Source organism: Pleurodeles waltl, chromosome 8 (assembly GCF_031143425.1).
Source record: "Pleurodeles waltl isolate 20211129_DDA chromosome 8, aPleWal1.hap1.20221129, whole genome shotgun sequence".
In the NCBI taxonomy this organism is placed as follows: Eukaryota; Metazoa; Chordata; class Amphibia; order Caudata; family Salamandridae; genus Pleurodeles; species Pleurodeles waltl.
The window spans coordinates 1,148,173,226-1,148,200,842 of record NC_090447.1 but is presented as its reverse complement, the minus strand read 5'-3'; the positions used below and the strand labels follow the sequence as shown (position 1 = coordinate 1,148,200,842).

The following is a 27,617-nucleotide window of genomic DNA, read 5'->3' as shown; positions in this document are numbered from 1 at the left end:
TTGTTTGCGTATTGCTTGCATTTCAAGAAGTGTGATGTATTTTGGACCAATCTAACTTCCAAGTTTTTAAGGGAGATGAGCATTGCAGGTTCTGAATACCATAATAACTCAATTTTAGATTGGGTGGGCGATGAGTTATATATATATCCATATCCTAATGGCGTTTGCCACTAGGTAGTTATAGTTAAGACCATGTTTCCATAGGAAAAGTGTTTTTTGACTTGTCTATATCTTTGGCACCGTTTGACGAATCTTCACGAAAGTTTCCCAAAAAAGTGTTGTGTGATTTTTGTTGCGCATGGAAAGTTATGGGGTGATCTGTTCAGCAGGGGATGAGAAAAAGGGGACAAAAAAAGATTGCCTTTTCAAAGGCAATTTCTGTAGGATTCTTTAGACATGACTACAGGCCAAACCACTAGACTGAATTACACCAAATTTGGCAGAAAGCTAGCTGTCTGTATGCAGATTATGCATTCGCTTATTTGGTGTGAATCCGTCAGTAGTTTTTGAGATTTTGAAAGGAAAATAAAATTGTAGATCTCTGGCTGCACATAATTCACAAAATTCGTGAATTTTCCAAGAATACACGTGCCAATAGGAGCGTTGCAGTTGGCTGACCGCAACCGGACTACAAAGTTACGGCTGCCAGTTTATTTCACAGGACACAGTCACCAAAGGTGAAAATCCAAATTGAAAGTGGCATAAGGGGTCACGGTGAAGGTACCCCAACCCCAGGGGTATGATATAGGTGTGTTTTAGGTGCAAGTTATCACCATGCGCGATATTCACAAAGTTTTGTAAATTATTCACAAATATGTAAAAATTTGAAAGAAAAAAACCAGACTCATTCATACACTAATTCATTCATACATGCACTCAGACTCATGCGTCCACTCACACATCCACTCAGACTCTCTTGCACCCCGTCACACCCACCTACCTTCCCACCCACTTTCAGACCCCCTCAAACACTCACGCACCTACTCACAGATCCACTGACAGACAGGCCCTGTGGCCAACCTGCGCTACCCACAGCCAAAGAACGTGCTTGGCATGTGAACTTTTGGTTCATGTTGTCTTATGTATGTATGGTCATTGTAAGAAGGACCTTTTAGTAACAACATGATCGGACCACTCTATTTTCTGGTAGTTTTGTTCAACTCCTCACTTCACCCATCCACTCACCCACACATCTCCCAATGCATTCATCCACCTACACATTTTCCATTCATAACTGTGTAGTTCCTATATAAAGCTGTCTTGCACTTTAGCAGTCCTACTTCATGCATTTAGAGGAGCAGCCCACCATCCCACATAACGCTCTAACTACTTACAAGTGATAATGCTGCAGCTTGGATCCCTAGGACTGAAGTCAACGCTATATACAAGTCTACTATAAGTAGATGCAGGACTCTAGGCGTGTCCTCCAGAGCGACACATTACCATAGAAGTGGTTGGCAGGCTAGGACGTAATAGTCCAAATGTGGTTTCTAAATCTAGAATCAGTTCTAGGTGAGGAATTGAGAACTGTACTCGGGGTGGTGGGGCTTCAAGCAGAATTAAAGTAACCCCATAGAAGAGCCTTCCAGACCTAGACACAGTGCGCCTTATATATTGTCTAAACACTCTAGCTTTACTACAGTACTTTAGATGCGCCTTTTATAAATGGAACCTTACTAGAAATGTATGCGCTGTACGCAGTCTCCCTAGTTGGCTGATTGCATTATTCCTCATTCTGCACCCAACATTCATGCATGTCCCTTTGTGGACTTGCTTACGCAATTAAGTGTCATCCCATATGAAAACTGAAAGATGCCGAAGGACAAGGTAAGTGTAAAGTGCTGGTGGCATCCATTGTAAATTGAGTGCTTGGGAGTGCACGAGTGTGACTGTGTGCGCGTTTCTGTGTGCTTGTGCTTAGTTGTGTTATGAGAAGCCTGCGCTGCAACTCCCACTTTAGCTGCGTGAGTTAGTGTGCTGCTGCCTGTGTGGTCCTGTTTATGGGTCTGTGGAGGACCAGTTAAAGTGTAAATTCTATTGATAGGCTTGCTTTCTTTGTAAAACGTGGGACATTTTTTCACTATAAAGATGATGCAGAAATACTGTGTTTGTCCGTTTAAAAAACATCTAGCAACCCTGTTGACTTGGCATGTAATATTCAATTTCTTTTAGATTCTCTTAATTTTAAGAATCATTACACGGTGAATGCATATTCAATCTGTTTGAGCAAGAAGCGTTGCTTATTAGAGAAAGTTCTACAAGAGCTTATTTCTGTCACATGAACTGGTTTTACATTTTTTCGCCAATATAGCGTCGAGCTGGAGAAGACGCCACGAAAATATGACCCTGAAGAAGTTAATCGAATATCTCCGCAGACTCCTGTCCGGTAAGAGACACCTAAACAGCTTTCATTGTTGGTAAAGGAAGCTTTCTCAACGTGGGGTGCGGCAATGTGGTTCTAAAATAGCAGTGTTTATATAGCATACATTTGCAGGAAACATGTGTTCTCTTGCTGATGAGGAAAGCGACAATGTACGCCTGCCTTGAGGTCTCTGTGTTGAATTTCCTGTTCTGCGTTGTATTGTAAGGTCTTTGTTCTGGCATGTCACAAAAGCCAATTTCCATTGTGAATATTTCTTGGCAAGCACTGCAGATGAGCATTGTTTTCACGCTGAGAATTACATGAATCATTTAATTTTATCTAGCTGTCACCTGCCGTCGAATGGAGCTAAGGTGGCTGTGAGTGCTTGTTTTTTTTTTTTTTTTTTAACGTATAACCTGTCATGAAGGAATAGGTTATCAATGGTTCGCATTTTAGCAATAAAACCCACTGATGTCCCTGTGCATGTTGTTTATATTTATATATGCATCTATGACTTAAACAATTGTTACCCATCAAATTTATCCTTGAAAGCCTAACATGGAGGAGGTGAGAGGGAAAGAATGCATGGCACTATGCATCACTGTTCTGGTAGAACCCAAATAACTACTTATAAGCTCCTACCCTGTAGCCCAAGCTGCATATTTGTAGCCTTCTGGCAACACAATTGGACCCATGCATCTTTTGACTCTCTTTGACTTCTGTGAGTCAGCAGACATGCTTTTGTTTTGGGTGTGTAAAGGTTTTGGTCTCGTCAGTGACTTGGTTTGACTAAGTGTGGAAGAACAGAATGGAGACCACTTTGCGGATTTTTTTTAATAGAAGACAAAGACGTCGTCCTGTGTGGGTCTCAGTTGTCACCAGTGAAAAGAGAGCATTATCCTTCCACCCATGAATCCAGTGCGCTTCTTGACCTTACTCATGAGCAACAAGTCTCAGGATCCTATGTCCTTCATTGTCACAGTGACTATGCATTCACCCTGCTGTGATCCACCTGCGCCCATCCTGTAGATTCTGCAGATCTCAATGGGAAGAAAAGTCTTCTCTTCTTCTAACTCGGGTACACTGTTTTCTGCATCTTTCCTTGAAGGTCTTCCTTCCACTTTCATTTTGGATCCACAAACTCTCAAATCTGTTCATTCTTAAACTGTAGGTTGTTCATCACACAACAGTTACCCTTCTGAGATGCTAAGAGTAGACTGGGAGTGAAATGATCCCTACATTTTAGTTTGTTTGCACCACTTTTCTTTCTCCCTTTTATCACCATTGTATTTGCACCCTTTACCTCTTATGTTACTGTGTGCCGTGTATTGAAGGGAGTCCAACCTGTTGTGCAGACTGTCTCATGTCAGATCTTTAATTTGTTTCCCCACTTTTTTTTCACACAGAAGCACCCTTCTGTGGCCTGTGTGGCTGCTCGTTGTTGCCTCTGTCATCTGCAAAGGCAAGTGAATGAACAAAGAGGAGCACCTCTTAAGTTTTTTTCCAACCCTTTGAATTTGCATTCACAGAATGAGAGCTGTCTCACACAAAGCAGTTTCTTCATATCATTCTCGGGTTCTCTGTCTGCAGCATGATGAAAGAAAGCTCACCTATCTTTTCATCCAGTTGCTTTTATAATACACTGTCCATAGGTAACAACCACCCCCACCTTGTCAGTCTGCTTCAGCCTGTGGTTCGTTTGTCTCTCTCTTCTGTTGCTGTTGTGCCAAAACTTTGACACTGGGTTGACAGGGCTCCTACCTTTGGCGTGGTTATAGCTTGGTCACTACTTCAATATAATGCATCCTTTCCCGCTGTTTATTTGCAAGCCCAGTAGCCCATTTTTAGAAATTGAGTCTCTAGTTTGCAGTCGATTTGCACCCTGTCCAAGTAGGGACCCTCACTCTAGTCAGGATAAGGGAGATACCCAGCTCCGATCATCCCCTGCTCACCCCTTTGGTAGCTTGGCACAAACAGTCAGGCTTATCTAAGAAGCAATGTGTAAAACATTTGCACATAACACACAGTCATACAGTGAAAACACTACAAAATGACACCACACCAGTTTTAGAAAAATAGTCAATATTTATCTGTGTTAAACAAGACCAAAACGAGAATAATCCAACATACAGTAATAAAGATATGAATTTTGCCGGAACCAATTTAAAAAACAATACAGTTCCTTAAAGTCAATAGCCCTGTCTGGGGCTATCACGCCATCTTAAACATTAAATCCAACAGTTCAGGCCGGCTGCAGCGTCGGGGGCCAAACAGTACCTTGGAAATGCAGGGCGTCGTGATCCTTGCAATGAGATCCGGAGTGCGGCGTAGCAGGCATCGGTTCTGGAGGTTGATGTTGGGGTCGGCGGGCCCTTGGAGTTTGAACTCCAGGCTAATGAAGTCAGGAGCTCTGTCGTGGATGGCGATGGGGTGGCGCTGCAAAGCGGGATGATGCAACGTGTGGTGCCCAGCTGTGGTGTGAAGTGGGGTGGCGTGATTAGCGGTGTCTCCAGGTCACGGTGCAGGCGGCAGCGTTGCTGAAGCACTGTTGTATGTAGGCCCACGGCGGCAGTGCGGCGCGGGCTCTGTGCTATGCCCATGGGTCGCGATGAAGACAAGGGCGTCTGTTGATGACACTTTAGTTGATTCCACTGGCGTCAGTGGACTGGGGCTGCAGTATGGGACGGTGCGTCGTGTACCTCACGTTGCAGGCAGTGGCGTTGGTGTCAGCGTGGAGCGGCGTCATTGGGGATGCGAAGGCTGCGGTGTGAGCAAGACGATGCAGAGCCTACACTGCACAGTACAAGCAGCGGCTCAGTGACTGTGTCAGGTGGCAGCGTCAGTGAGATCAGGGTTGCGATGCGACATGGGGCACGGCTCCATGTGATGTCGCCAGGTCACGGTGCATTCAGCGGCGTCATTGACGGCATCTCAGTGGTTTTTCTTTTGTTGCAGCACAAAACACACAGTTCCCAGTGCTGTAGGCAGATGAAGCTGAAGTCTTTGGTATCCCTGAGACTTGCAACAGGAGGCAAGCTCTACTCCAAACCCTTGAAGAAACTTCACAAGCAGGATACACAGCAAAGTCCAGTCTTTGCCCTCTTTAAGGCAGAAGCAGCAAGTGCAGGCCACCTCAGCAAGGCACACACAGAAAAGTGGCAGTATTCCTCCAGCGCTCCTCCTTGGCAGAGGTTCCTCTTGATCCAGAAGTGTTCTTAAAGTCTGGGGTTTTGGGTCCACTACTTATACCCAGTTCTGCCTTTGAAGTAGGCACAGTTCAAAGGAAAGTCTGTTGATAAGATCCTGCCTTGCCCAGGCCTGGTCCCCGACACACACCAGGGGGTGGGAGATGGCATTGTGTGAGGGTAGGCACAGCCATTTCAGGTGTAAGTGACCACTAGTCCCTCCACTCTAGCCAAGGTGGCCCATCAGGATATGCAGGCTACAATTCACAACAGCCCAACTGTCAGTCTGGCCCAGAGGTGTAGTACACAAGCAGACAGAGGCACAGAATGGTTTAAGCAAGAAAATGCCCACTTCCTAAAAGTGGCATTTTCAAACAGACAATTTAAAAACTAACTTTACAAAAAGATGTGTTTTTAAAGTGTGAGTCCAGAAAAACCAAAACTCCAGATCTCTATCTGCTCCCAAAGGGAAACTGCACTTAAGATATTTAAAGGCAGACCCAATTTTAACCTATGAGAGAGAGAGGCTTGCAACAGTGAAAATCGAATTTGGCAGTATTTCACTGTTAAGACATATAAAACACATCAGTACATGTCCCACCTTCTAATTACACTGCACCCTGCCCATGGGCCTACCTTAGGGGTGCCTTACATGTAGTCAAAAGGAAAGTTTGGGCCTGGCAAGAAGGGACACTTGCCAGTTCGAAGTGGCAGGTCTGAGACTTGTTCACAGGACTACTCATGTGGGTGGTTCAACCATGCTGCAGGCCCATAAGTAGCATTTGATTTACAGGCCCTGGGCACCACTGGTGCACTTTACTAGGTGCTTATCAGTAAATCACATATGCCAATCATGGATAAACCAATCACCAATACAATTTACATAGGGATCACTTGCACTTTAGCACTGATCAGCAGTAGTAAAGTGCGCAGAGACAGTAAATCAGCAAAAACAGAGTCCAGCATACCATAAAAACAGGAAGTCAGATGGCAAAAAGACAGGGGAAACACGCCAAAAGATGCCAGGTCTAACACCCATGTATTTGATCCAGGCCCGCCAGCCTAGCTCCTCCATTGTCTGTCGCTGCTCAACCTTCTGGCACCCAGTGCCTTTGGAGGTTTAGGTAAGGGTCCCAACATCACTTTGCAGTTATTGCAATGTGGCATTAAACCAAGTCAAGCAATAGGAAACAGGTTAAAAACACGCACATGGGAAGAGCCATTCACCACAATGGCAGTCTGGCCTCTCTGTAATCGTACACTTTACCCATCCTTACAAATTGCCTTCTCAACTGCCTATATAATTTGCAAAGTGCCTTCAACATGCAGTGTTCTCATGTTAGTGCATTATTAAAGATGCTTCGTGATTACAGTTTGTGTTCTTTGTTGTCTTCAGTGGCTGCAGCCCTTTTCAGTTACTTTTATATTTTTGACATTGTTTGAATTTAAAACTCTTGTGCACGGATTAGCTTTGAAAGGTTCAAATAAGGATTACAAAATTGCACAGGGCTGTCTTTATTGCTATGAAACGGGAGTGTGTGTGTATAGCAAGTATTTAAAAAGAAAAGTCATCCCTGTAGGAAGAATTCAAATCTTTAGTTTTACTTCTAAAAACAATAGTATTTAAAATGCCTAACTGCAAGCACTGTGCAAAGCCAATTTTCTCCTTTTCCGAGAATGAGTTGCTAGTATTTGATTGCACTGCAATTTTAGAACCACACACATATGTGGATCCAGGTGTATTCCTTAGTTATTTCTTCTCTTCTGGTGTTCAGTGTACATTTTGTGTGAATTCAAGTAATTCTTCTCTCGCTCCCATTCCCTGGCCAGTAGTTGTTTTATAATGCAGCATGCAAGGCTCTATAGAAGAGCCACTTCAGGACCTGTGCAGATTTAATTTCATCTGTACCTGCAGGATGCATGCATTTTGCAATATTAATATTTCATTTAAGGATATTTATGAGCCTCTGCTTTGGTATTCACCTGCATGAAGTCCCTTGTTTTTCCTAGCTCAGGAGCTTTTCCAGGCTATCTGTAACTTGTTGTGTGGCCTCTGTATCCTTGAGGCTGTCAGAGCTTCCTCTTTTGAATCAGAGATAGTATTTTAGCTTGGCGCGTTGTCATGTTGCATTTTTAAAGTCTTAATTTATGCTAGTATATTCCCCAAAACTATTACATTTTGTTCTGGCAGTTTAGAACGTTTCCACTCCTCTCTCTAACGTTTTCACCCAGTATATCACTCGATTCAAAACCATTTGCCCACAATCCTCCACTCCACTATGAAGGCACCTCATGGCTGGCCTGGCTCCTTGAGACCTTTTTAGCTGCTCGGTTGTGTGTATGCCCTGGTGGCAGTATGCCCGATTCATGCCCATATCTGCCTCTATGAGTTCAAGGTGGGCAGCAGGGCAGAGGAAACTTGGGTTTCCTTGAACTGACAGGACGTTAATGCAATTGGTTTCTTTTGTCCCCGCAGTATAGACAAACCGCAGGGCAACACATTGAAATGCATAGACACCATAGAGGTCCTGAAACAAACAAAACCAAACTTTGATGGATCTTTCTTATACCGAACTCTAAAATCGCTGTAATCTGCAGTAAATGAATATGTTGCTGTATGAATGCAAACTTTTTGTCGGAGGACCCGGTATAAAATGGTTCATTTGAGTTGAAAAATCTAAAATGTACTTTAGAGCAGAAAGGCGCACACTTGCTCGGTGCCAACAAATAATCTGCTTCTTGTTAATTAAGTGACTATACAAAAACGAATAAAAGAAAAGCTCAAGAATTAATACAAGTAAACATGCTACTTCACAAATATAATACTGACTCTTCCACTTCCCCTCAAAAGGATTTTTAAAAATTTTCGAAACCATGGTCACAATAATCTGGTCTAAAATAAACCCCTACACGAGCTTTTTGATGCAACAAGCACACGTAAAGTCATAAAATAGCAGCTGATATTCAGCGCAATTTGTAGGGACCTAGAAGGATTCTAGCTCCTTCTACATAGTCTGCTCGGCATGCAATTCCGGGAAACCTTTTTTGGAGCAAAGATGCAAATGTGCTGTAACCCTAGAGGACAGCTTCTGTTGCCTCTGTTTTAGGGAATACGCTCTTCTGTCTGTGGTTGACATCACTATGAAGGAATGTTTTAATCCCTACTACTTGACAGCTGTGTAATTTGAAAAATTCACCAGTGAACATTTCCGATGTATCTAACTGTTGTCACATATTTCCCTTTCCCCTATCCCATTAGACGCTCTGGAAATGGAACTAATCACTAGAAACCATTGATGATAAAGTAAGGAACTCTTGACTCAGACCCTGTCAAGCGTAAGACTGTTAAAGAAAATATGAAAGTAGTTGCAATCGGCTTATCTCCGTGCCTGCACTATGATGTGGTACATCATATTTGAGGCGTATTCCCAATACGTGGTTGACTGTTCACTTGACTGAGGCAGTATCACAGGAGGATGAGGTCCTATTTGGCTCCGACTCAGAAGCTGTGTACATCGGTGCGGTGCGGGCTGCCCAAGCAGGCTGCTTGTAAGTGTAGAGGGGAGCGACGCTGCCGCTGAGGTACTCCCCATGGGGGGAGAATGACTGATGTCCCGGGCCGGTAATGTTCGGGAGAAAGGACTTTAGCAAGCAGAACATTTGGGAAGGATCGAAGGTAGCCTGGGGAGGCCTTGCATAGGTGTGACTCTGCTAGGGTGACCAGATTTTGAGGAGCAAAAACAGGGACAGGTCAGACATAAAAGAAGGACTAAAAACTTTACACTCACTTTTATATCTCGCATGTCCCGTTTTTTGCATAGCTTAATGAATGTGTGCCTATACGTGTGTGTTCACATATATATACACACACACACACACACACATTTACAAGACTACACATATAAAATTATCTACGGCTTGACCTCCCACTCTGCACTTAAAGTCGGTGCAAGGTAATAACATCAGCAGTTATACACAGCAGGTCCAGTTAGGGACACACTCTGTGGCTGGAACCTAAGAGGATGCCGTGGAGAATCCGGATGGAGACTAGAGGATGGAGCTGCCTCTGGCAGATTTGACGGCGGCGATTAAGGGGGCCTGTACAGTCACAGTATTTACTTTATTTCAGTCGCAAACCTTAAAAGTAACCAAGCAACAATACATTAAAAACAGTTCATATATACAATTGCTAAAAATGATACTAATAAAAACAAAATAGATATCATAATTTAATAAATAAGTCTTTGTGTTGCTAAAACAAAAATAACCTAAGGATAAAAATTAAGAAATGGCCTCTGAAAATACTCTGCAATCCAAAGTATTAAGCTATTGTAAATCAGAGGTTCTATTCGCAAATTTTAGAATAAAAGCTGCCCTATGGTTCAGTGAGAGGGTACATTTTGTAATCTGGCTTTCCCAGGTGTTAGTGCTAGAAGATTTAATGCCACGGTAATCGAAATCGAGCTCTCTACTCCATTAAGCATTAAGGACCCTCTAAATCCTCTATATGCAGAGGAATAGCCATGAACTTGGTTTTGTTCGTATTTATTGCTCATCCGTGATCCAAACAGAATAATTTAAATTTTTTCGAAAGGGTTTTAACGCCTTTGGGTGGATTTAGAAGCCAACAAGTTATTGTCGGTAAACACTTCAGAAGTGGCCGAAAGAGTGTTGAATCCAGCACAATGTTTGGTTTCACAGAGGTCTTAGAATGTCGGAATATCAAAGGGGAACTATACAGAAATTTAAAGTGATTCACCCAGTCCTGGGGGAGAATTTGGGTTTCAGCCCTCATAGTAGTCTTAGCATCATGTGAAACTATATGCCAAACTTAGAATGGTCCCCTTTGCGTACAGCGTTCGAGGTTGCTCCAAATGCCTGTATCGCAACCTATTTTTGTACGTTTTAAAATAAATGGATAGTTTGCTCTGGCAGACTGGATTTCTTGTGTGCACCCTCTCTTGTGAACAATAAGGAGATCACTGTTTGCTGCTTTGCAGTCTTTGATTATACCATTTTGGGTCAGGTGGCGTGGTTGAATTCTTTAACGGGGATTTTGAGATAAATGTTACCTTAATTTGCTCAAACCAGTTGAGTGCACTTCCATAGTCTTATCCGGTGTTAGCTCTACAACAGTTATGAAACATAGCATAGAGGCAAGCTCCACATATAATTGGGACTAAACCTCATCGTTGATTCACTACGTTCTCCCTTCAAATTTTCCTTTGATTGCTACTCAGTCTTATTACCACCTGGTAATTGAAAAACTTTATTTACCTTGCCCACAGTCCCTTGGAGAGTTAATAACAAGGGATAATTGTCGCTCTCTGTTTTCATGAGAACTTCGATGTCTATTAAGTTTTCCCAGGAGTTTAGATCTAAGAGAAAATAGTCAATACGACTCTGGTAAGAACTCCTTTAAAAAGTCGGACGACTGTCCATGTCCGACTTTGTTCTCCCAATACAAGCTCTCAGTTGACAACTCCTACAAAGGTCTAATAATTCCAGAGCCATCATTGGGGAAAAAACTTTAGGCAAAGGCCTTAAAATTCGGGAACCCTCCATAGCTGATCTTCGTCACCTGTTATTTCTCTTTGGAATGGCAGGAGTTCAAAACATGGGTTAAAATCCACTTCCACAATCACTGTGGCCTCACCCTTGATCTTGGTATTAATATATTCTCTCAGCTCATGGAACACAAGGGACTTGTTGTTTTAGGAACACTCCTGCTGTAAACATTAAAAGGAAACAGCTTAACGTTTTTCCACGGGGAGATCGTTTTACCTAACAGGTCTAGCGAATCAAGGGTCAACTGGCAAATACGACAATCTAGAGAGGTCTTGACCCAGATAGATAATCCACCAGGCTGTCTACCTGGCTTAGACTTGCACATGGAATGACTTAAATCCATCCCTATAAGAAGGGAAATTTTCCGAGGTCTCTTGAGACATAGTTATATCAACCTTATCAATAAATGCCCCCCAGTCTGGTTGCACACCCTTACTTCCCAATCCTACTATATTCCAAGAGACCAATGTAAGATTGTATGGGGAGGCGTTCAATGGTAATACACATAATTCCACAGATGCTAGTGTGGTTCATTATGTATAAAAATCTAATGGGTTCCAGCTGAAGATACACGACTATCAAGACGAAGAGATAACATTTGCCCTAGGGTGTTGACCATATTGGTAAGGGCTATTCAAGGGTTGCTATTAGGTACCAGATCTGGAGGGACTTACTTCACACACTGGTTTTCTGTCTGGAACTCCAGGTATTATTACTGTCCAATCAGTCCACTCTAGATAAGGGAGAAGGCGGTTGTAAATGCTATTCCCTTTGCAAAGTAAGGACCTTAGTTTTAAATTGTATCTGGGAAATGTTCGGGATGGTAGTTCTCGCCTGTAGGGAAAATAGACCATTTATAACTACTGGGTCAGTAAAGTGCAACTTAATGCAGTCTAGGGTGTCTGAAAACGTAAATCATGCAGCATGAATTAAGTCAGAGTGAATGACACTATGGCATTTCCTCATGTCACTAATGCAGTGCATCACTTTGAGGAAAGCCTCATCTTTCCTGGAGGACGGAGGTAGTTTTGGAACACCTGTCATAAATATTGTCCTAAGGTGGGTAAAAGTACTTTGACAGGTGCTGTTCCAAGTGTGTTGATGGACGAGACTCCGTAATGGAGACCTGGTTCTGGGCTAACTCTAAGGTTAGTTTAATAATTTGTCATTGGTGGACAGAGCAAGACAATGGGCTCCTCGCCCTCCCCGCAGGGGACTGCTTCATAGATTTAGTGTGTTGTGATGGAGCAGTGTTTAAGAGACTTTGGTGGAGGCCTAGCAGTGGATGAGAAAGGTATGTGCCTACATGAGCCTCAGAGAAGGAAAATACCCTGGGGCCTATTGTAGTCATCCAGACGAGGAATATCCCAATGCTAATGACTCTGGAAGGGGGAAACCCTGATCAATGGAAGGCCCACCCTCTTCCCTTCCTTTATGCAGCTACCCTGGTTGCTGGCTTTCCTTTAAGGCCCATATCTTACTTATCTGGGCGCAAGTAGTTTCTGCTTCTACTGGCTGATGGACTTGGGTGACGAGCTCCGGAATCATTGGATAGCAGTGCATAAAGATTTGTACATATAATCACGCATTTTAAGGGGATTGATGATCTGGGCAAATGGGGCAGGTGAGTACTGGCTTCTATAGGCATCTCCCTAGCCATTACTTTAGAACCAGCAGCTGGGGGTGTAAACACTTTCGGGTTGGCAGATTTTTTCTTAAACAAAGGCAGTACTTGAATTTTTTTTTTTTTTTTTAAATGGCACTTTTTTTGGCAGCCTCAGGCTGTAACGTATGCTCCACCTCCTCAATCAGATTCTATATCTTTGAGGGTGCTGGAATGGGAAAAGGGCCCGTTTGCTTTTTTCTCCCCATTGGTTCACCCAAAAGGTTTATCGGTGCATTTACTTTCATCCATAATGGTGAGTTACATTGCAGGGAAAACACTTGTGATGGTCTAAATCGTCGGAAGATTTAACAATAATAGAACTGTACTCTAGCAGACGCAGTCCGAGCTAGAGAACAGATTTGCCGATAATAGAGAACACGAAACAATGTTGGATTGCACAAAATCCATGTGTAAGCAATTTGACCCAATTGAAAGTCCCAGGGTGAATAAGGACTAAGTAAACAAATACATGTAGGCAAAAAGTGGCTGTGTTACAGAAGAGAGCGCACTTTCCAAATATAAGCTACTGTTTATTTGCAAGGTCCATGATGACGTGAAACGATGAAGGGAGTGCTCAAATGGTATGCACCCAGCCACAGAGTGCGTAAACTGTCACCCCAATGGGGTTACAGTTGAGTTATGCATAGAAGAAAGACCAAGGCACATCCCAAAGGTTGTAATGTTCCAGTTTAATTCCTCGAATTGTCTTTGAATAAGAACAATAGCCTGTGGCCTAAGCTGATATCTTGGAGCCAGAATCGGAGATGAAAACAGAAATCCTTATTCAAATGGACAGCAGTCCAAAAATATACAACAGCCGACACGTGTTTCGTCTGGATAGACTTTATCAAGGCTATAATAAGGATATTGTCTCGATATTCCAAAATGCTAAAGACAAATTGATGTCGTATGATTTGGACAAGCGATAAAGGAAGGAAGAAAATTGAGGACCATGGTAAGCCTCGTTCTTTTAGGACACGGTATCGATCCAGCTCTGAAGAGCTCCGAAGCATCTACAGACTTGGAACCGGTGCTGCTGCCCAGAGTGGGCCCTCCGAAACATTTAATGCTGATGGCCTGGGTAATTCGTTAAAAATGAAGGAGAATAAAATGTAACTAGGCTAAAGGGCACAAACGGCAGACCTATGTGCTAAAATTCTGTGCCCAGAGACATCACTAAAATGGCTATAAAACAACACTAAATAGGTTATAATGTAGATCATTTATTATATAGAGATAGTGATATAATTTACTATAATTATTTCACTATACTTGCCCTTTTTTTTCAGGTCGGTGGAGGTGCCTTCTCACAGGGTTGGGGGAGGGAGGGGCGGTTTGACCTTGCGCCCCTTCTGTTGTCCTACCCTTTGGCGACACAAAGCTCAAAGGGGAGGAGGGGCGGGGATTGTTTTTTTCACATCTTGTTTTTCGGTTGATAACTTGTGAGGTGGTATGGGGTCCAGTCAGCTGACTATCCTCTGGTATATGTTGGGAGGTGCTGACACTGCCCATGGAGAGGAGGGTGTTGGGGGATTTGTTCTGAGTTTCTGGTTGACACTTCATTGAGGATGTTTGATCTGCTCTTGCACATTTGGACCCTGGGGATGACTGCTTCCCACGCTGGGTGCCAGGGACCTGACCCTGCGAACATGAGAGGTCGCGGGGAGGGAGGATGTATGACTTCCTTGGTATGACTGCACGCAAGTGTGTTTACCTACCTGAAGTGCTACAAGATTTCCGTGGCCTTCCTCCAGGAGACCCACGTTAGGGGGGGCCTACAATTCCTGCCCTAAGAAGACACTGACAGGTGTACGCTACCCCCTACTCAGGTTACTCCTGTGGCACGATAATATGGACGGCTCCAGGGATCCTATTTGGCTACAGGTCCAGAGGGACGTTAATGTAATTTTGCATGGGACCCTAGATCGCCAGGAGGTTTGTTTTAATAATGTATATTCCCCAAATGTGGATTCCCCAGAACACTTTCCTGAGGTTATGCATGTGGCAACACCCTAATAAGGTGTGGTGTTCTTGCTAGTTACTGCAATTGCGTGTTAAGTAGTGAGCTGGACCAGGAGCCACCAAGTATGCACACTATATCCAGGTTTATCCAGTCCCTTCGAGATGTAATGCGTGAACTCACTATGTGATGTCTGGAGAGAGTAAACACCCTACACAGAGGCTGTTCTGTTTTACTCCCGCATCCGGCACATTCAGTCACCTGTACGACTGTTTCCTTTCACCCAAACTGATGCCTCTGATTTCGGATACTGTGTACTTAGGCCGATACCTCTCTGACTATTCATTGGTTTTGGTCTGTTTTGGAGGGGGACCCAGATGGTCTGTGATCCCTCTCTGGCGCCTACATGCTTAGGTGCTTACAGATCCTCCTTTCGTAGCGTCTGTGACCAATTCCCTGATGAGAGATGTTTCTGACAACTGGGGTTTGATGAGCACCAGGGCCACAGATTGGGAGGCAATGAAGGTTGTCCTTTGGGGGGGAGGGGAGTGTATTGTGATATCCTGTGGGGTCCTCCGGCAGCTGGAATGTGATATTAAATGCAGGAGAAAGAACTGGGAAACATAAAGGCGGAACTCCCTACTAGGCCTGGTCGGCTGCTGGAGTGGCAGAGCTACTGGACACTTGGCACAGGCTTGAGAAGCACAAATATACGGCATATAGAGAGCGGCTCCATGCGGATGGTGACTAGATGGGGACAACATTGACCCAATTGGTCTGGAATGAATCTCCGGTGTCCCCCATTCTGTTCATGCTTACTGGGGCAGGGAGCTGGTCTGCACGCAAGGGGCAATCAATAGTGTGTTCAATGACCACCTCCAGGAGGCTTACATTGAGCGCCTGTGCCCCTTAGCGTGTGTTCTGCGGAATTTCCTGGCGGATATGCCGCTTTTGTCTTTGGTGCCGAGGGCCCACTCACACGAAAAGAGCGCATAGCCACCTTTAGGGGTTTTAAGACTGCAAAGACCCCAGGCAGTGATGGGCTGCCTGTTGGAGGTCTACCAACGATTTGCAGCGGTGATAGCCGAGATACTCCTGGAAGTATGTGTGGAAACCTGGCTTCGGGGGTTCTGCTGCTCTGTGTGAGGTGCTAGTGGTCATGATTCCAATGCTGGGGAGGGACCCGGAGCTCACCTCCGAGTGCAGGCCAATTTCCCTTTTAAATATCAATATCAATATGAAAATTCTGAGTGAGGTGGTTGCTTCACGCTTGCTGCCTCGTTTGCCAACTCTGATCCACCAGGATCAATCTGGTTTTATTCGAAGATGTAATACTCTCCATAACTTGAGGCGCTTGGCTCATGTTTACTATGCTCCGGAACTTGCAACGGATGAGTATGCTTTGGCCTTTCTGGACATAGAACAGGCCTTTGATTCCCTCAACTGGTGGAATTTCTGGACTGTGCTCTGAGAAATAGGTGTTGGCCCTCGATTTGTTGGATGGTTTAATCGTCTCTATTTTGAACCGCGTGCTAGGGTGCGCACTGGTGGTGTGGTCTTGGTTCCCTTTCCTTTGGGTCGAGGCATCCGACAGGGATATCCTCTCCGCTCCTGTTTGCTGCTGCAGTGGAACTGTTAGCAGAGTTCCTGTGTCAGACACTGGTCCCATAGGGGGATATTGTTGGGGAGACACTTATCATGTGGTCTCTCTGTATGCAGATGATGCCTTGGTATATTTGAGGAAACCAATTTATTCAGTACCTATTTTGCTTAATGCTATGTGAGTCTTTGATGAAGTCTCTGGTCTGAAGGTAAACCTGACAAAGTCCTAACGTTTTCCACGGGGCATGGTGGATGGGCTGCCATAGGTGGGCATCCTATGCGTGGTGACAGAGGTCCGCTATCTGGGGGTCTATTTAACACATACAGCCTCTGTGTACTTGACCTCTAATGTTGATAGGGTAGTAGATGACTTTCGAGCCTCTGTTAGATTTTGGAGAGAGCCGGCCATGTCCCTTATGGGCAGGATAGCCATTAAAAAAATTATTGTCCTGCCACAAGGTTTATATATGTTGCGGGCCACCCTATATGCCATCAGCAGACATTATTTTCATATCCCTGATCGTCTACTGGCGGACCACTTATGGGGTACTAGACATAGGCGTGCCAGACTCACCACGCTGGGGAGACTATGGGAACAGGGGGAACTCGAGGTTCCACACCTGGAATTCTGTTATATGGCGGTCCAATTACAACGTGCCATCCACTGATTGGACCCAGATGACAACTGGGCAAGACATATTCTGAAAGGCATACATGGTGGAAGGCTGTTGTTGATTCTCCTTATGTTGGGTACGAAGATGCCCACCTCATTTTCATGTGTTATTCATTTTGTGGTAAAGGTGTGGTAGGAGGTGATCCGCAGGGTTCTTTGCAGGGCGCCATATGCCCCGGACATGCCTTTGTGGGTGGTACAACCGTCCCTGTGCATCGCTGACTTCATGTCAGTACAGAGTGGAAGTGATGGGGGTTGTGAGGTTATGGGTGATCTATATCCAGGTGGGCGATTCATCATCAGGGAGGAGGCTGTGGAGTCCTTTTCCTTTGGTGTTGGGCCCAGGGACGGTGATTGATTTCCCATCTATATAGAGCTCTTTGGGATGATCTCACATTGACAGCAATGCCTGTACAGGTCAGATGGGAAGCTGTGATTGGCGAGCCATTATCGGACCAGGCCTGGCTAAAAATTCATGAAGATGTTCAGAAGATTAGCTTGAAGGCTAGATTTAAGCTTCTACATTGCAATTTTATACATCAGATGTACCTTACCCTTCCGGTGTTGAATTCTACTTAACCTTCTCGTTCGGCGAGCTGTCCGAGATGTGGGGCCCCAACGGCTGAGTTTCCCCATATGGTGTGGGTTTGGCAGTCTTTGTCCTCCTTTTCGCGTGAAGTGATCACAAACCTTAGTGTGGCGAGACATGCCATGGGAAGTCAGTCAGGTACCACTGGGTATGGATAAAGGATATGTCTAAATGGGAAGTTGTAGAGGAGTTCAGAATGAGGCATGGCCGTCATGATGATAAGTTGGAGAGGAGGATCTGCGTGCATGGTCTGCGATGTTGTCTGACCTGAAAGAAGGCAAAGGGTTGGGAGTGACCGGGACCTCGAGGAAGACTGTCTGTTTCCTAAAGGATGTGGGTCCTGGCGTGTGTAAATTCTAAACTGTGGAACATCCTGCTATTGGTAATGCTTGCCATGATGAGTAGGTTTTCTATGACACAGGACTGGTACGAGTGCAGAAGGGTTTAGGTGGGGGGGGGAGATTCTTCTTTTTTGGTAAGGTTAGGTATAGGATGCCACAACAAAGCAGCTTCCTCTAGCGGGATTTGATTAATGCCAACATTTTTATATGCATTTCAGTTTACATGCATATCGAAGGCAGCCTCATTTGTGCCCCGTCTACCGGGGGTGTCAATACACTATGCTGCTGGTTGTGAATTGATCCTTATTGTATGCCGTGCCTGTCTATGTGATATCTCTATAATCCAATAAAGTTGCTTAAAAAGAAAAAAGATTGACAAACTGCCCCTCGCACAGAAGGTAACAATGAGAAGGTAAGCCATTGGCTCCCCCTTCAATGCACTGATGCTGGCCGGTGTGTAGATTTATAAAATGTCACCGGCTTAGACACTTAAACTGAAAACAGTTGAATTCACCATTTGGGGCCCCAGTGGAAAAAAATGTTTCTTTTGCTTTGGTGGTACGTGCATCCGCAGAGAGACTAGACTGAGTTATCTTTAGTAGAAATTAAAGCTAATGTTTTTGGCTGAGATTCTGCAACCAGGGCCGTTAATTTTGTGGCCTTTTGCTACTGTTTAATGAAACCTCAAACAAATGCCTCATGGAGGCCTACTAAAACTCTTGTTAGGCCCTATCAATGAGTTAGTTTATTGAGTTTATAGTGGGCTGCAGAAACCCATGCCAAGTGCTCTGACCTTCCTTGACATAGCACTCTAGAGTCTTGTTGTGCAAGCCTCTTTGAGCATGGCTTACCCAAACTCTTTCCCTGGTGGACAGGGAGTACAAAGGGATAGATGCTATTGTCTTCAGTAAGCATTGATCTCCACTCTCTGAATGCTGCTTGTTTCTTTAGCTGTTATGTTCACTCTCTCTGGGACATGGCCAGCAAGATTTTGCCTGTTGCATTTGAAGAGTTTTATAGTTTCTCCATCCAAATAATACGTGATGGCCAGGACACAGCAAAATATGTAGTGAGATCCAGCGTGAAAACTATGGATTGTGTGGCCCAAGCAATGGGTACTAACTTGGTCATCCTTCATCAGGCCTGAATGTATGCCTTTGTTTATTCTAGGAATTTTCAGGTTTTTATGAACATGTCCATTAATGGAATCAAACTGTTTGGGGAGTAGGTGGATTTGCATCTGGAGCACTTTGACAGCCGGGGTACTGATCACTCCTAGGAGTTGCTTTCTCCCTCTTAAGTTCCAGAGGTAGTAATGAAAAATCTGTGGCTGTTCAAGAAGTCTTTTGTAGTGTCAGAGGTCAGCCTTTTCATGGCTGTAAGGGCAAAGCCAGTGGTTGAGTCTGAGGCAGCCAACAGCTGCAGTAGTCTTCTTTTTCCTCCAATTTCAATTTTAGACCATAGGCTTTAGATCTCCTTCATCTGGAAGGAGATTTTCAGGATGTTGATACTCGCCAAAGTCCTGTAGGCCTTGGACTCCAAGGAAAGGATGGTGTCCTTAGACTTACGGGAGCTTTCTCTCAGTATATCAGTCCTTCAGTAAGTACATTTGTTTTTTAGTGGTGGGGTTGAACCACTGCCAGTTCACCATCCCGCCTTCAGCCTTACCTTGGCCTCTCAGGTGTTTACAATTGTAATGGCATGGTTTTGCCTCATCATAGCATGTTTGAGATGTACATATCCATGTACCTATGAGTGGGTGCTGGAACCAGACTTGTCTAAGACCACATCGTTTCTGGGGCACCTGACAAGGTGACTTAAGACCTTATGTTAGGTAAGTGAAGGCGCCAACAGGGATTTACTTAAAAGCTATCTTTTAAAATAAGATTGTTAAACATCTATGATGCCCCAAAATGACATCCCAAATTAATTGAGTATTGTATATGAAGATGAAGTAGCCCTAGAAGACCAATATCAAGCTGTGGCTGAAAAGGCACAAGGCTAAAAAATTACATATTCCAGAATCCTGAAACGTTCATCACTCTTGAAATGATTCCATGTTCTGTTTAATGCTATTCACTAATAGGCGTCAAACATTTTAGAACACTTAAGGAAGGGAGATGGTGTGACCTCGCCTATCTTGTGACACATATGCCCACCTAAAATCTGCTGATTTCTTTTCACCAAGACTTTGAAAGGCAAGCAATCTTCCACTTAGCCTAGCACGCCTAATTTTGGACACCAGAAGACTTGTGGTTCATGTGGAACAAAGATTTCTTGTAGTAGTTTACGATTTGATGTTTGCCCAGGTAGGCAGGACCTTTTTTGGCCAGGGAGCTAAAGATAACGCATGCTTTGAACATGTATCTCTTACAAAGTGGTAGCCATTGAAGAGCTTTCAGACGAGTGGAAATGTGGTGTTTTGATGGTGGGTTCATTATGATGCTTGCAGCGGCATTCTGAATGGCTTTCAATTTAGCATCCTGCCTTTAGTGCTGCCCAAACAGAGGAAATTACCGTAGTCTAGCCTGTAAGTAACCACACTACGGATTATGGTTTTCTGAGTAGAAGTGGGATTACATGGATGAGCTTTCCTTCTAATTTTATTTATTTAATTATTTTTTTCAAAAAATGTTTATTAAACAGTTGCTAAGCATGATACATTGGAAACAGTTTCAATCACAGATTATTAACCGTGGTCAGAGGAGAGAGAGTATGTAATGTCAATACCTCGTCATTGTAGGCAATCAAATCAGGAAGATGAAACCCCATTAGAATATACACCTGCCTAACATTAACAGTCCCTCAGCGATACCCTAGTGGTAGCCTCTCATGTGACATTTACCCATCCCTGATGTCCATTCACAAGGCTCTGTGTGTACTCCATTGTGACCATATCGTTTCGTTGGCACCCCAACTCTCATAAATAATCTGTTGTGCGTGATGGCACCAATTCATGTTTTCCTCACTGGAGTGAACGTCTTGGTCTAGATGCTCCCCAGGCTCTTCCTATCTCGCTCTCTTGGCTCCCCCCCACCTACATCAACCACATCTTCTGATGCCTTGATCATGCTTCCTCCCCTGATCACCAGCCATCTGGCCTCCAGTGGGATCGTGAGGCCCGTAACTTGGCTCATGATATGGACCACCTTTTCCCAGAACTGTTGGATTATGGGACAGTCCCACAAGATATGTAAAATGATCCCACTCTGCCACATCCTCTTCTACACAGGTTGGAGTCGCTGTGATCCATCCGATGCAGAAGGGATCTGAAGTAGTCTGATCTGTGAAGGATTCTAAGTTGTATGTGCTGGAATCTAGCGCAGATTGACACTTCTCTAGGGCTTTGGAGGGCTTCCTGCCAGTCATTTTCTTATATTGTTCCTATGTCGCCCTCCCATGTCTCGCTGAGAGAATGCCAGGGATCGTGGGAATTATTCATTAGTTTTCTGTAGGTTAGGGAGATCTCCTTCTCAGCCATTGGGTCTAGGAGTAGACAGTCGTCTACTAGGTGGATTCCTAGTAATTGATCTCCCTCATGTAAATACCCTTAAGCCCATGTCCCAATTAGATGTATTTAAAGCTTTCTGAGGCTTCCATCACATATTCCCTCTGCAAGTCCTTTAGAGAAATGATCGCCCCACCACTCCAGATGTCCCCTATATAGTCTACACCAAGTAATCCCCACCTATGAAAACCTTTCAGATTACAAAGTTCATTTAGTTGGTTACTAGACCAGAGCGGAGTCATATTTGTCAGTTTATCCTTCCATCCCAGGAATTTGGTGGCTTCTCTCCACGATCTCACAGTTGCTTGCGTATGGAAAGGGAGCTGGTCTTCCCATTTCCTAGAATATAACACCAAAGGATACCTTCCATCTCCCATTGCCTACCTGTCAGCCCTATAGGCTGGTTCCTCCATATCTGTGAACACCCAGTCATTTACTGAAAGTAATTGGGCTGCCCAATAGTATATCTGTATATTAGGGACCTATATACCACCATCGAATACTCCCCTTTGCAGCTTACTAAGGGATATGCGGGGGGTTAACTCTGTCCCATTAGAGCTTGCGTATCTTGCTATTGATCTTTGTGAAGAAGTCTGGAGCCGCCTTGAATGGGGTGTTCTGGAGTGCATATAGAAGGTGGGGGAGGGTCATAAAAAGAGCTTCTTGGCCCATCAAACAAAGCAGGAGCTTCCTCCAGTGTGTGATATCAGCGCAAAGGCGATCTAGTTGCGAATAGAGGTTCTTTCTGAGAAACTCTTCCGGGTTCCTTGTCACATAAATTCCCAAGTAGGGAAATCCATCAGTAGTCATTGGAGCCACATACCTTGACTGCAGGGTTAGTTATTTGCCGGTTAGAGGAAAGACACAAGACTTCTTCCTCCTAGTTTTAAGAAGAATAAACCCATTTTAGCCACTTCCATGACTTGCAGTCCCATTGTAAGTTTTATCAATTTGAATACTCCAATTTCTTCTCATATTCAGATTGAGGAACAAGGTCTGTTCAACTGGGCACCAGGCAGACAGAAGGTTGTTACTGAAGAGAAGGATTTTGTTTTTCCACCACTCAGTTTCCAGCAGCTCTTTTATCCACCCAAACAATGCCGGAAGACAGGATTGAAAAGCTTCCTGTGTTTATGTTCATTTGTCAGAGATGGTGACCACAAGCTGGGAGTCATCAGCATAGGGAAAATACTAAAACAAAAAATCCTCACTAATTTATTCATGGGTTCTATATAGATATTTAACGGAATCAGACTGAGGGCAGACACTTGAGGCACCCCTTGTGGTTAATAGGAGATAGCTCAGAAAAGAAAATTGGCAAGACACAGACTGAAATCTAATCTGCAAAAAGTGCCCTGGAGGACCCCTGGTGTGAAATGGCTCTATATTTTTCTGTAAGAGGCAAACATGCAGTGAAACAGAACTTGAAACCAAAATTAAAAGAGTCTAACAAAGAATTGGTTTTGTGATAAATGCTTTATTGAGAGGCTTTTTTTTTCAGGAATGTTTGCCAGTTAGGACAATAAATATATTGGTCTCCGATTACATAAGTCAAACAGTTGAGTGTTGGACTTTTTTATAAGGGTTAGAAACGTGGCCTGTTTCCTGGCTGGAGGTATAGAGACAAAGCGTAAGGAAAGATTCAGACGATCCTTCAGATTCCATGGCAGGCATTCAAAACTTAGCTGATAGATAGGGGAACAGGAATCATTAAAGGATCCTGATTTAATAGTGGTCAGTAGTGTTATTACTTTGATAGGAGTTAAACAAAAAAAAAAAAGTGCAGAGAGAGTAGAGCCTGCTAGTGGTTTGGAAGGAATGTATGAAATATTCTGGGACCCAATTATGAATTCATAAGGAATAATTTGTAGATGTCCAGAATGTTCTTATAAAAGTACTGGGATATCCCTTTGCAGAGCTTTTAGGAATAGGTGATGGTTGAGCAGTGGTATAGGGATGAAGGAGTGATTTAACTGCACTAAGTAGTTCCTGTGACGAGTTACTGGCTTTGTCAAGTCTACTCATTGGATAGTAGAAACGTGTGACCCACATGAGTTTGTGATAAAAATTCCTTGCTATTTTATGCTTGCTCTTAGCTAAATCCCTGAATATGTGCCTTTATAATCTTACTAATTGTTTGTAGTTCTTTGTAGTTTTTTGTAGGCACTCATTAAACCAGGGAGCAAAGTCTGATTTCTTGTTGTTTTTTTTTCTTGTGAATGGGCAGTGGCGTCCAAAGCAGTTATTACCCAGTTATTGAATATTCCAGTGTCCAAGTCAGTATCACTGGCCACCTTCTTAGAATTGGAGATTTGTGCAGTATTTAACACTGGGGATGAAATTTTAGACCAAATATTATAGGGTTTGTTGGTTTCTGGAGGTTTATATGAAGGCTGCTATAAGTTAAGGGGCAATAAATTATTGAACAGGCCTGAACAAATATATGGGCTTGTTAGCTTGTGAAATTACTCAAGTTGGCAAAGATCCTCCAAAATGCAACTGGCACAATGTTTGGGAGAGACCTCCATTTGGATAAGTCTTAAGACATAAACGGATGAAATCAAGAGGGTACTAAGCGAATCAGCCAGGTTACCTAGATGGGTGGATCACCTGTATGGATTATTTATAGGACTCTTAATATAGCTGCATAACAACCTGTGAATGTTGGCCACCATGCATGAGCATAACTATCACTACATGCTTATCTGTATGTGTTTTAACCTGTCCACTTTTCTGTATCTATTGGTTGGTCTCTGTGCATGGTTTGTGTGTGTGCAGCAGTCTATATTTTGGTTATCCTGCCTGCAAGGATACCTGCAGGTGTGCTCGTCTGTGTACATTGCTACTTGTTGTGTTTTCTGTCTGTCTATCCCACTTTCTGTGGTCCATCATCTTGTACATCCATTTTTGCCTAATGATGAATTGCCTAACTGCTTGTCTCTTGTGTGAGATTTTTTGTGTCTGTGTGATTGCTAATACGCCCTGCTGTATGAGTCTGAGATTTCAGAACTTCATGTTAGTTAATTTCTGTGCATGAGTATTTGTAACTGACCATTTGTATCTGTAGTCTAGATATATTGCTGTCTGCATGTGTGTTTGTGTGTGGACTATTTGTGAATTTGTTCATGTTCGCCTTTTGTTTGGGCTTGCATTATTCAGAAGCTGAACTAATTGGCCTTGCTGATGCTTGTTAAAACCTCCTCACGTATGCTCCTTTCCTGATATCCCCTTTGAGAAAACCCCACAGTGACCAGCATATTAGGGGAATGGAAAAAAGTATACAGACTTTGACTACGGTTAGGCACACTCCACATGCAAGTCTTTTTACATGGCAGGGCCCTGTGAAATATTGCATGCTCGTAATTTGTACCGTTAAGTCATCTGCATTATTTGATGATGCACTTCTAAAACTCACCCAGTGTTCCTGTTAAACCCTCGCTTCATCATCAAGTCCTGTCCAGTATTGATTAAATACTCAATCAAAACCTAATGCCACTCCATACAACCAAAGGAAAAAAGGCCCACTTTGGCTCCAGCCACCACTTTCCTTCAGCAGGCACCATCTGGTATGCTATGAGTGGCGTTTTAATCTTGCGGAGGCATGGTGTCTTCGAACAGTGGGGAATGCCCTGGCATGGGTATATTCACAACTGTTGAGAATGTGTAATGTCACCAATGCTGCATACCAGTGTATTTCTCCTGCTGCCTTCTGTTCTGAGGATGGTCAAGACAAACCTGGCTCAAGTCATTCTTTGCACCCTGGACTGTTAGTTGTGTGTGATACCGAGTGCTCCTGAGCACTTGCCTTCCAGTCAGACTTGCACTACACCAAGACCTCCTGTCCTAACAACAGGGTAGAGTTCTGCACCTGAGTCACCACAACTTACACCTTCATGCCAGGTGATTGCTCTGTGGAAGCTAAGTGCATTTGACTTGTTGACCAAGTTGGTGGATGTCATCCTTGCTGCCAGATGTCCTTTCACAAAGTCTGTCTATGATGGGCCCTTCGGCAAACTTGGTGCCTGGTGTGGTAAACAGCACACTGATCCCGCCCTCCCCCGTTTGTTAGCCTATATAATGTTATTTTGTTTATTCTTGTGTTAGCCCGGTAAGGCTTTGTGGTGGGTATAATGAAAGGTTATTTGTTGGCCCTTTTAGCTTTTCTGCTTTTTACATGACCAACCTTCTTTAAGTCACCGGGTGTGATGTGTTTCTCAAAAGGTTTTACCCTTGTCACCCCCACCCTAAAACAGATTTTTATTCCCCAATGGTATATGAACTGTGTCTTGACGTTTCTCACATATATGCCCTTCCAGCCATCCTCCATACACACCAACTTTTTGTAGGACTAGGGCAGTCTTTCTATCGATTGTTGTGGCCCCCTTCCACGCTGACTAATTGAATACTGTGTGTAAGAAATTCGGTATTATTTGGGGTAGAATAATAACAATCCTTGTCAGAGTGAACCACTAAATTCACTAAACAAACCTGAGTTTAACCCCATGGTAGCAATGGCACAGAACAGGCAGGTTTAATATAGAGCAATGTGACAGGTATTTATGCAGTGTGCTAAACAGTTCGAGATTTTTATTTTTTTGCATTTCATCTTTATTACTAAACTAGAAAAATAGAGTCCAATTTATTAAAATGTCAAAACTAAAATAAGGGGAACAGGAGATATTTTTTAAAGTATTAAATAGAAGTATTGCCACAAAGCATAAAGTTGCAATGACAGTTGCTGTAGACTGGAACCTAGGTGCAATTGGAAGCTGACTGCGATGGAGTTTGAGTTGGATGCAATATCCAGGTTTGTCCTGGTCAGAGCTTTCACCCTCTGACTTAATCCTTTGTGTCCTAATTTGCCACAGAATAACACTTCTAAAGCCTCCTAGGACTTCGTGGGAGGCACTTGGAGACTTGCAAGGCATTGGGCAGAAGCCAACAGCAAAGTACAGTGGAGTTCTAGTTCTGACTGGTCAGCTAGGAAGTAGCAAGGAGAGGCCTCTTGTAGCCTGGTGTGTCTTGGAGCTTTTTTTCTTCTAGTAAACGTTATTGAGTTTTATGAACAATAACAGAATGACAATGGAGCTCAGCTTTCAATTGGCACACAGTATTGCAGTTTCAATTGCTATAGTAAAATATTATACACGCGTATTAGTGTTTGTAACAAGCCTGTATCCCAATAGTAATATGTTTTATATCTGCTCCATTTTCTTGATCCCTCCCCATATAAGTGTATAAAACTCCACTCCTCCATCCTGTGTCTGCTTCGTGTAGATGTCCTGGTCTTTACAATAACTGAGTATGTGTGTACCTGGGGAATCCCCTGGGAAGTCGATAGGGAACAAATCAGGCGTGATCCGTCCTTCTCTGTGTGGACAGTGTCACCCCCATTGACTGCCTTGTGTAGGTCCGTTATCATGGGCGCCCATTCCCTTAGATTATCTTCTAATGTTAAGTCCGTATGAACGTGTCACATGCGTACTTCCTCTGCTCCTGCCCACTGTAGGACATCACGCAGCCAGGTCGTAATACCCGGTTGGTTTGATTGGAGCCCCCCATAGTAATGCGCCTCTTTGCCAACACCACTCCCAAAAGGAGAAATCAGTGGCTTAGATGTTTCCTTGCCATGGAGGGAAGCAGACCAAGCACTATCTGATGAATTTCTGGTTGCACATCCCATCACATTGCTTTATTTAGACTATCAAGGACTATCATCCAGAAGGGAGTTGGTGATTGATATGCCCAGAACATATGCAAAAAAATGTCTGCTGGAGTAGAATTGCATCAGGGGCAATTCTCCGAGCCAGTCGTATAGATTGTGTGCAGTGTTTTTGGTGACAGGTATATCTGATGGATACAGTCATATTGAATGAGCTTGAAGCACACGTTGGAGCTGACTTTAACTCCTTTGTGTATCTTTTCCCAGTCTCTGGGTGTTGTGGGTCATTCCAGGTTCCCTTCCCATTGAGTGTGAACTGGCAGGATCGTCTGTGGATGGTCCTCACTTAGGGCTCGTTATAAGTGAGTAATCAGTTGACGGCCCTGAGCCATCTATATTATAGTGGTTAGTGTGGTGGATTTGGTCAGTTTTTTGGGAAAGGAGGGCTTGAGCTATGTCCAGTAGCGCCAGCGCATAGTCATCGGTCTGAAGTTTCAGTGA

General features: G+C 43.8%; 1 protein-coding gene across 3 annotated transcripts in view; it reads left to right on the top strand.

Moving 5' to 3' along the window:
* Positions 1-27,617, top strand: part of RB1 (RB transcriptional corepressor 1) — a 776,914-nt gene that overhangs the window by 108,582 nt on the left and 640,715 nt on the right. For all 3 annotated transcript variants that reach the window (XM_069205380.1, XM_069205381.1, XM_069205379.1), the window contains one exon: positions 2,312-2,386. In XM_069205380.1, coding sequence (XP_069061481.1) covers positions 2,312-2,386 — 75 coding nt within the window. The remainder of the gene's footprint in view (positions 1-2,311; positions 2,387-27,617) is intronic.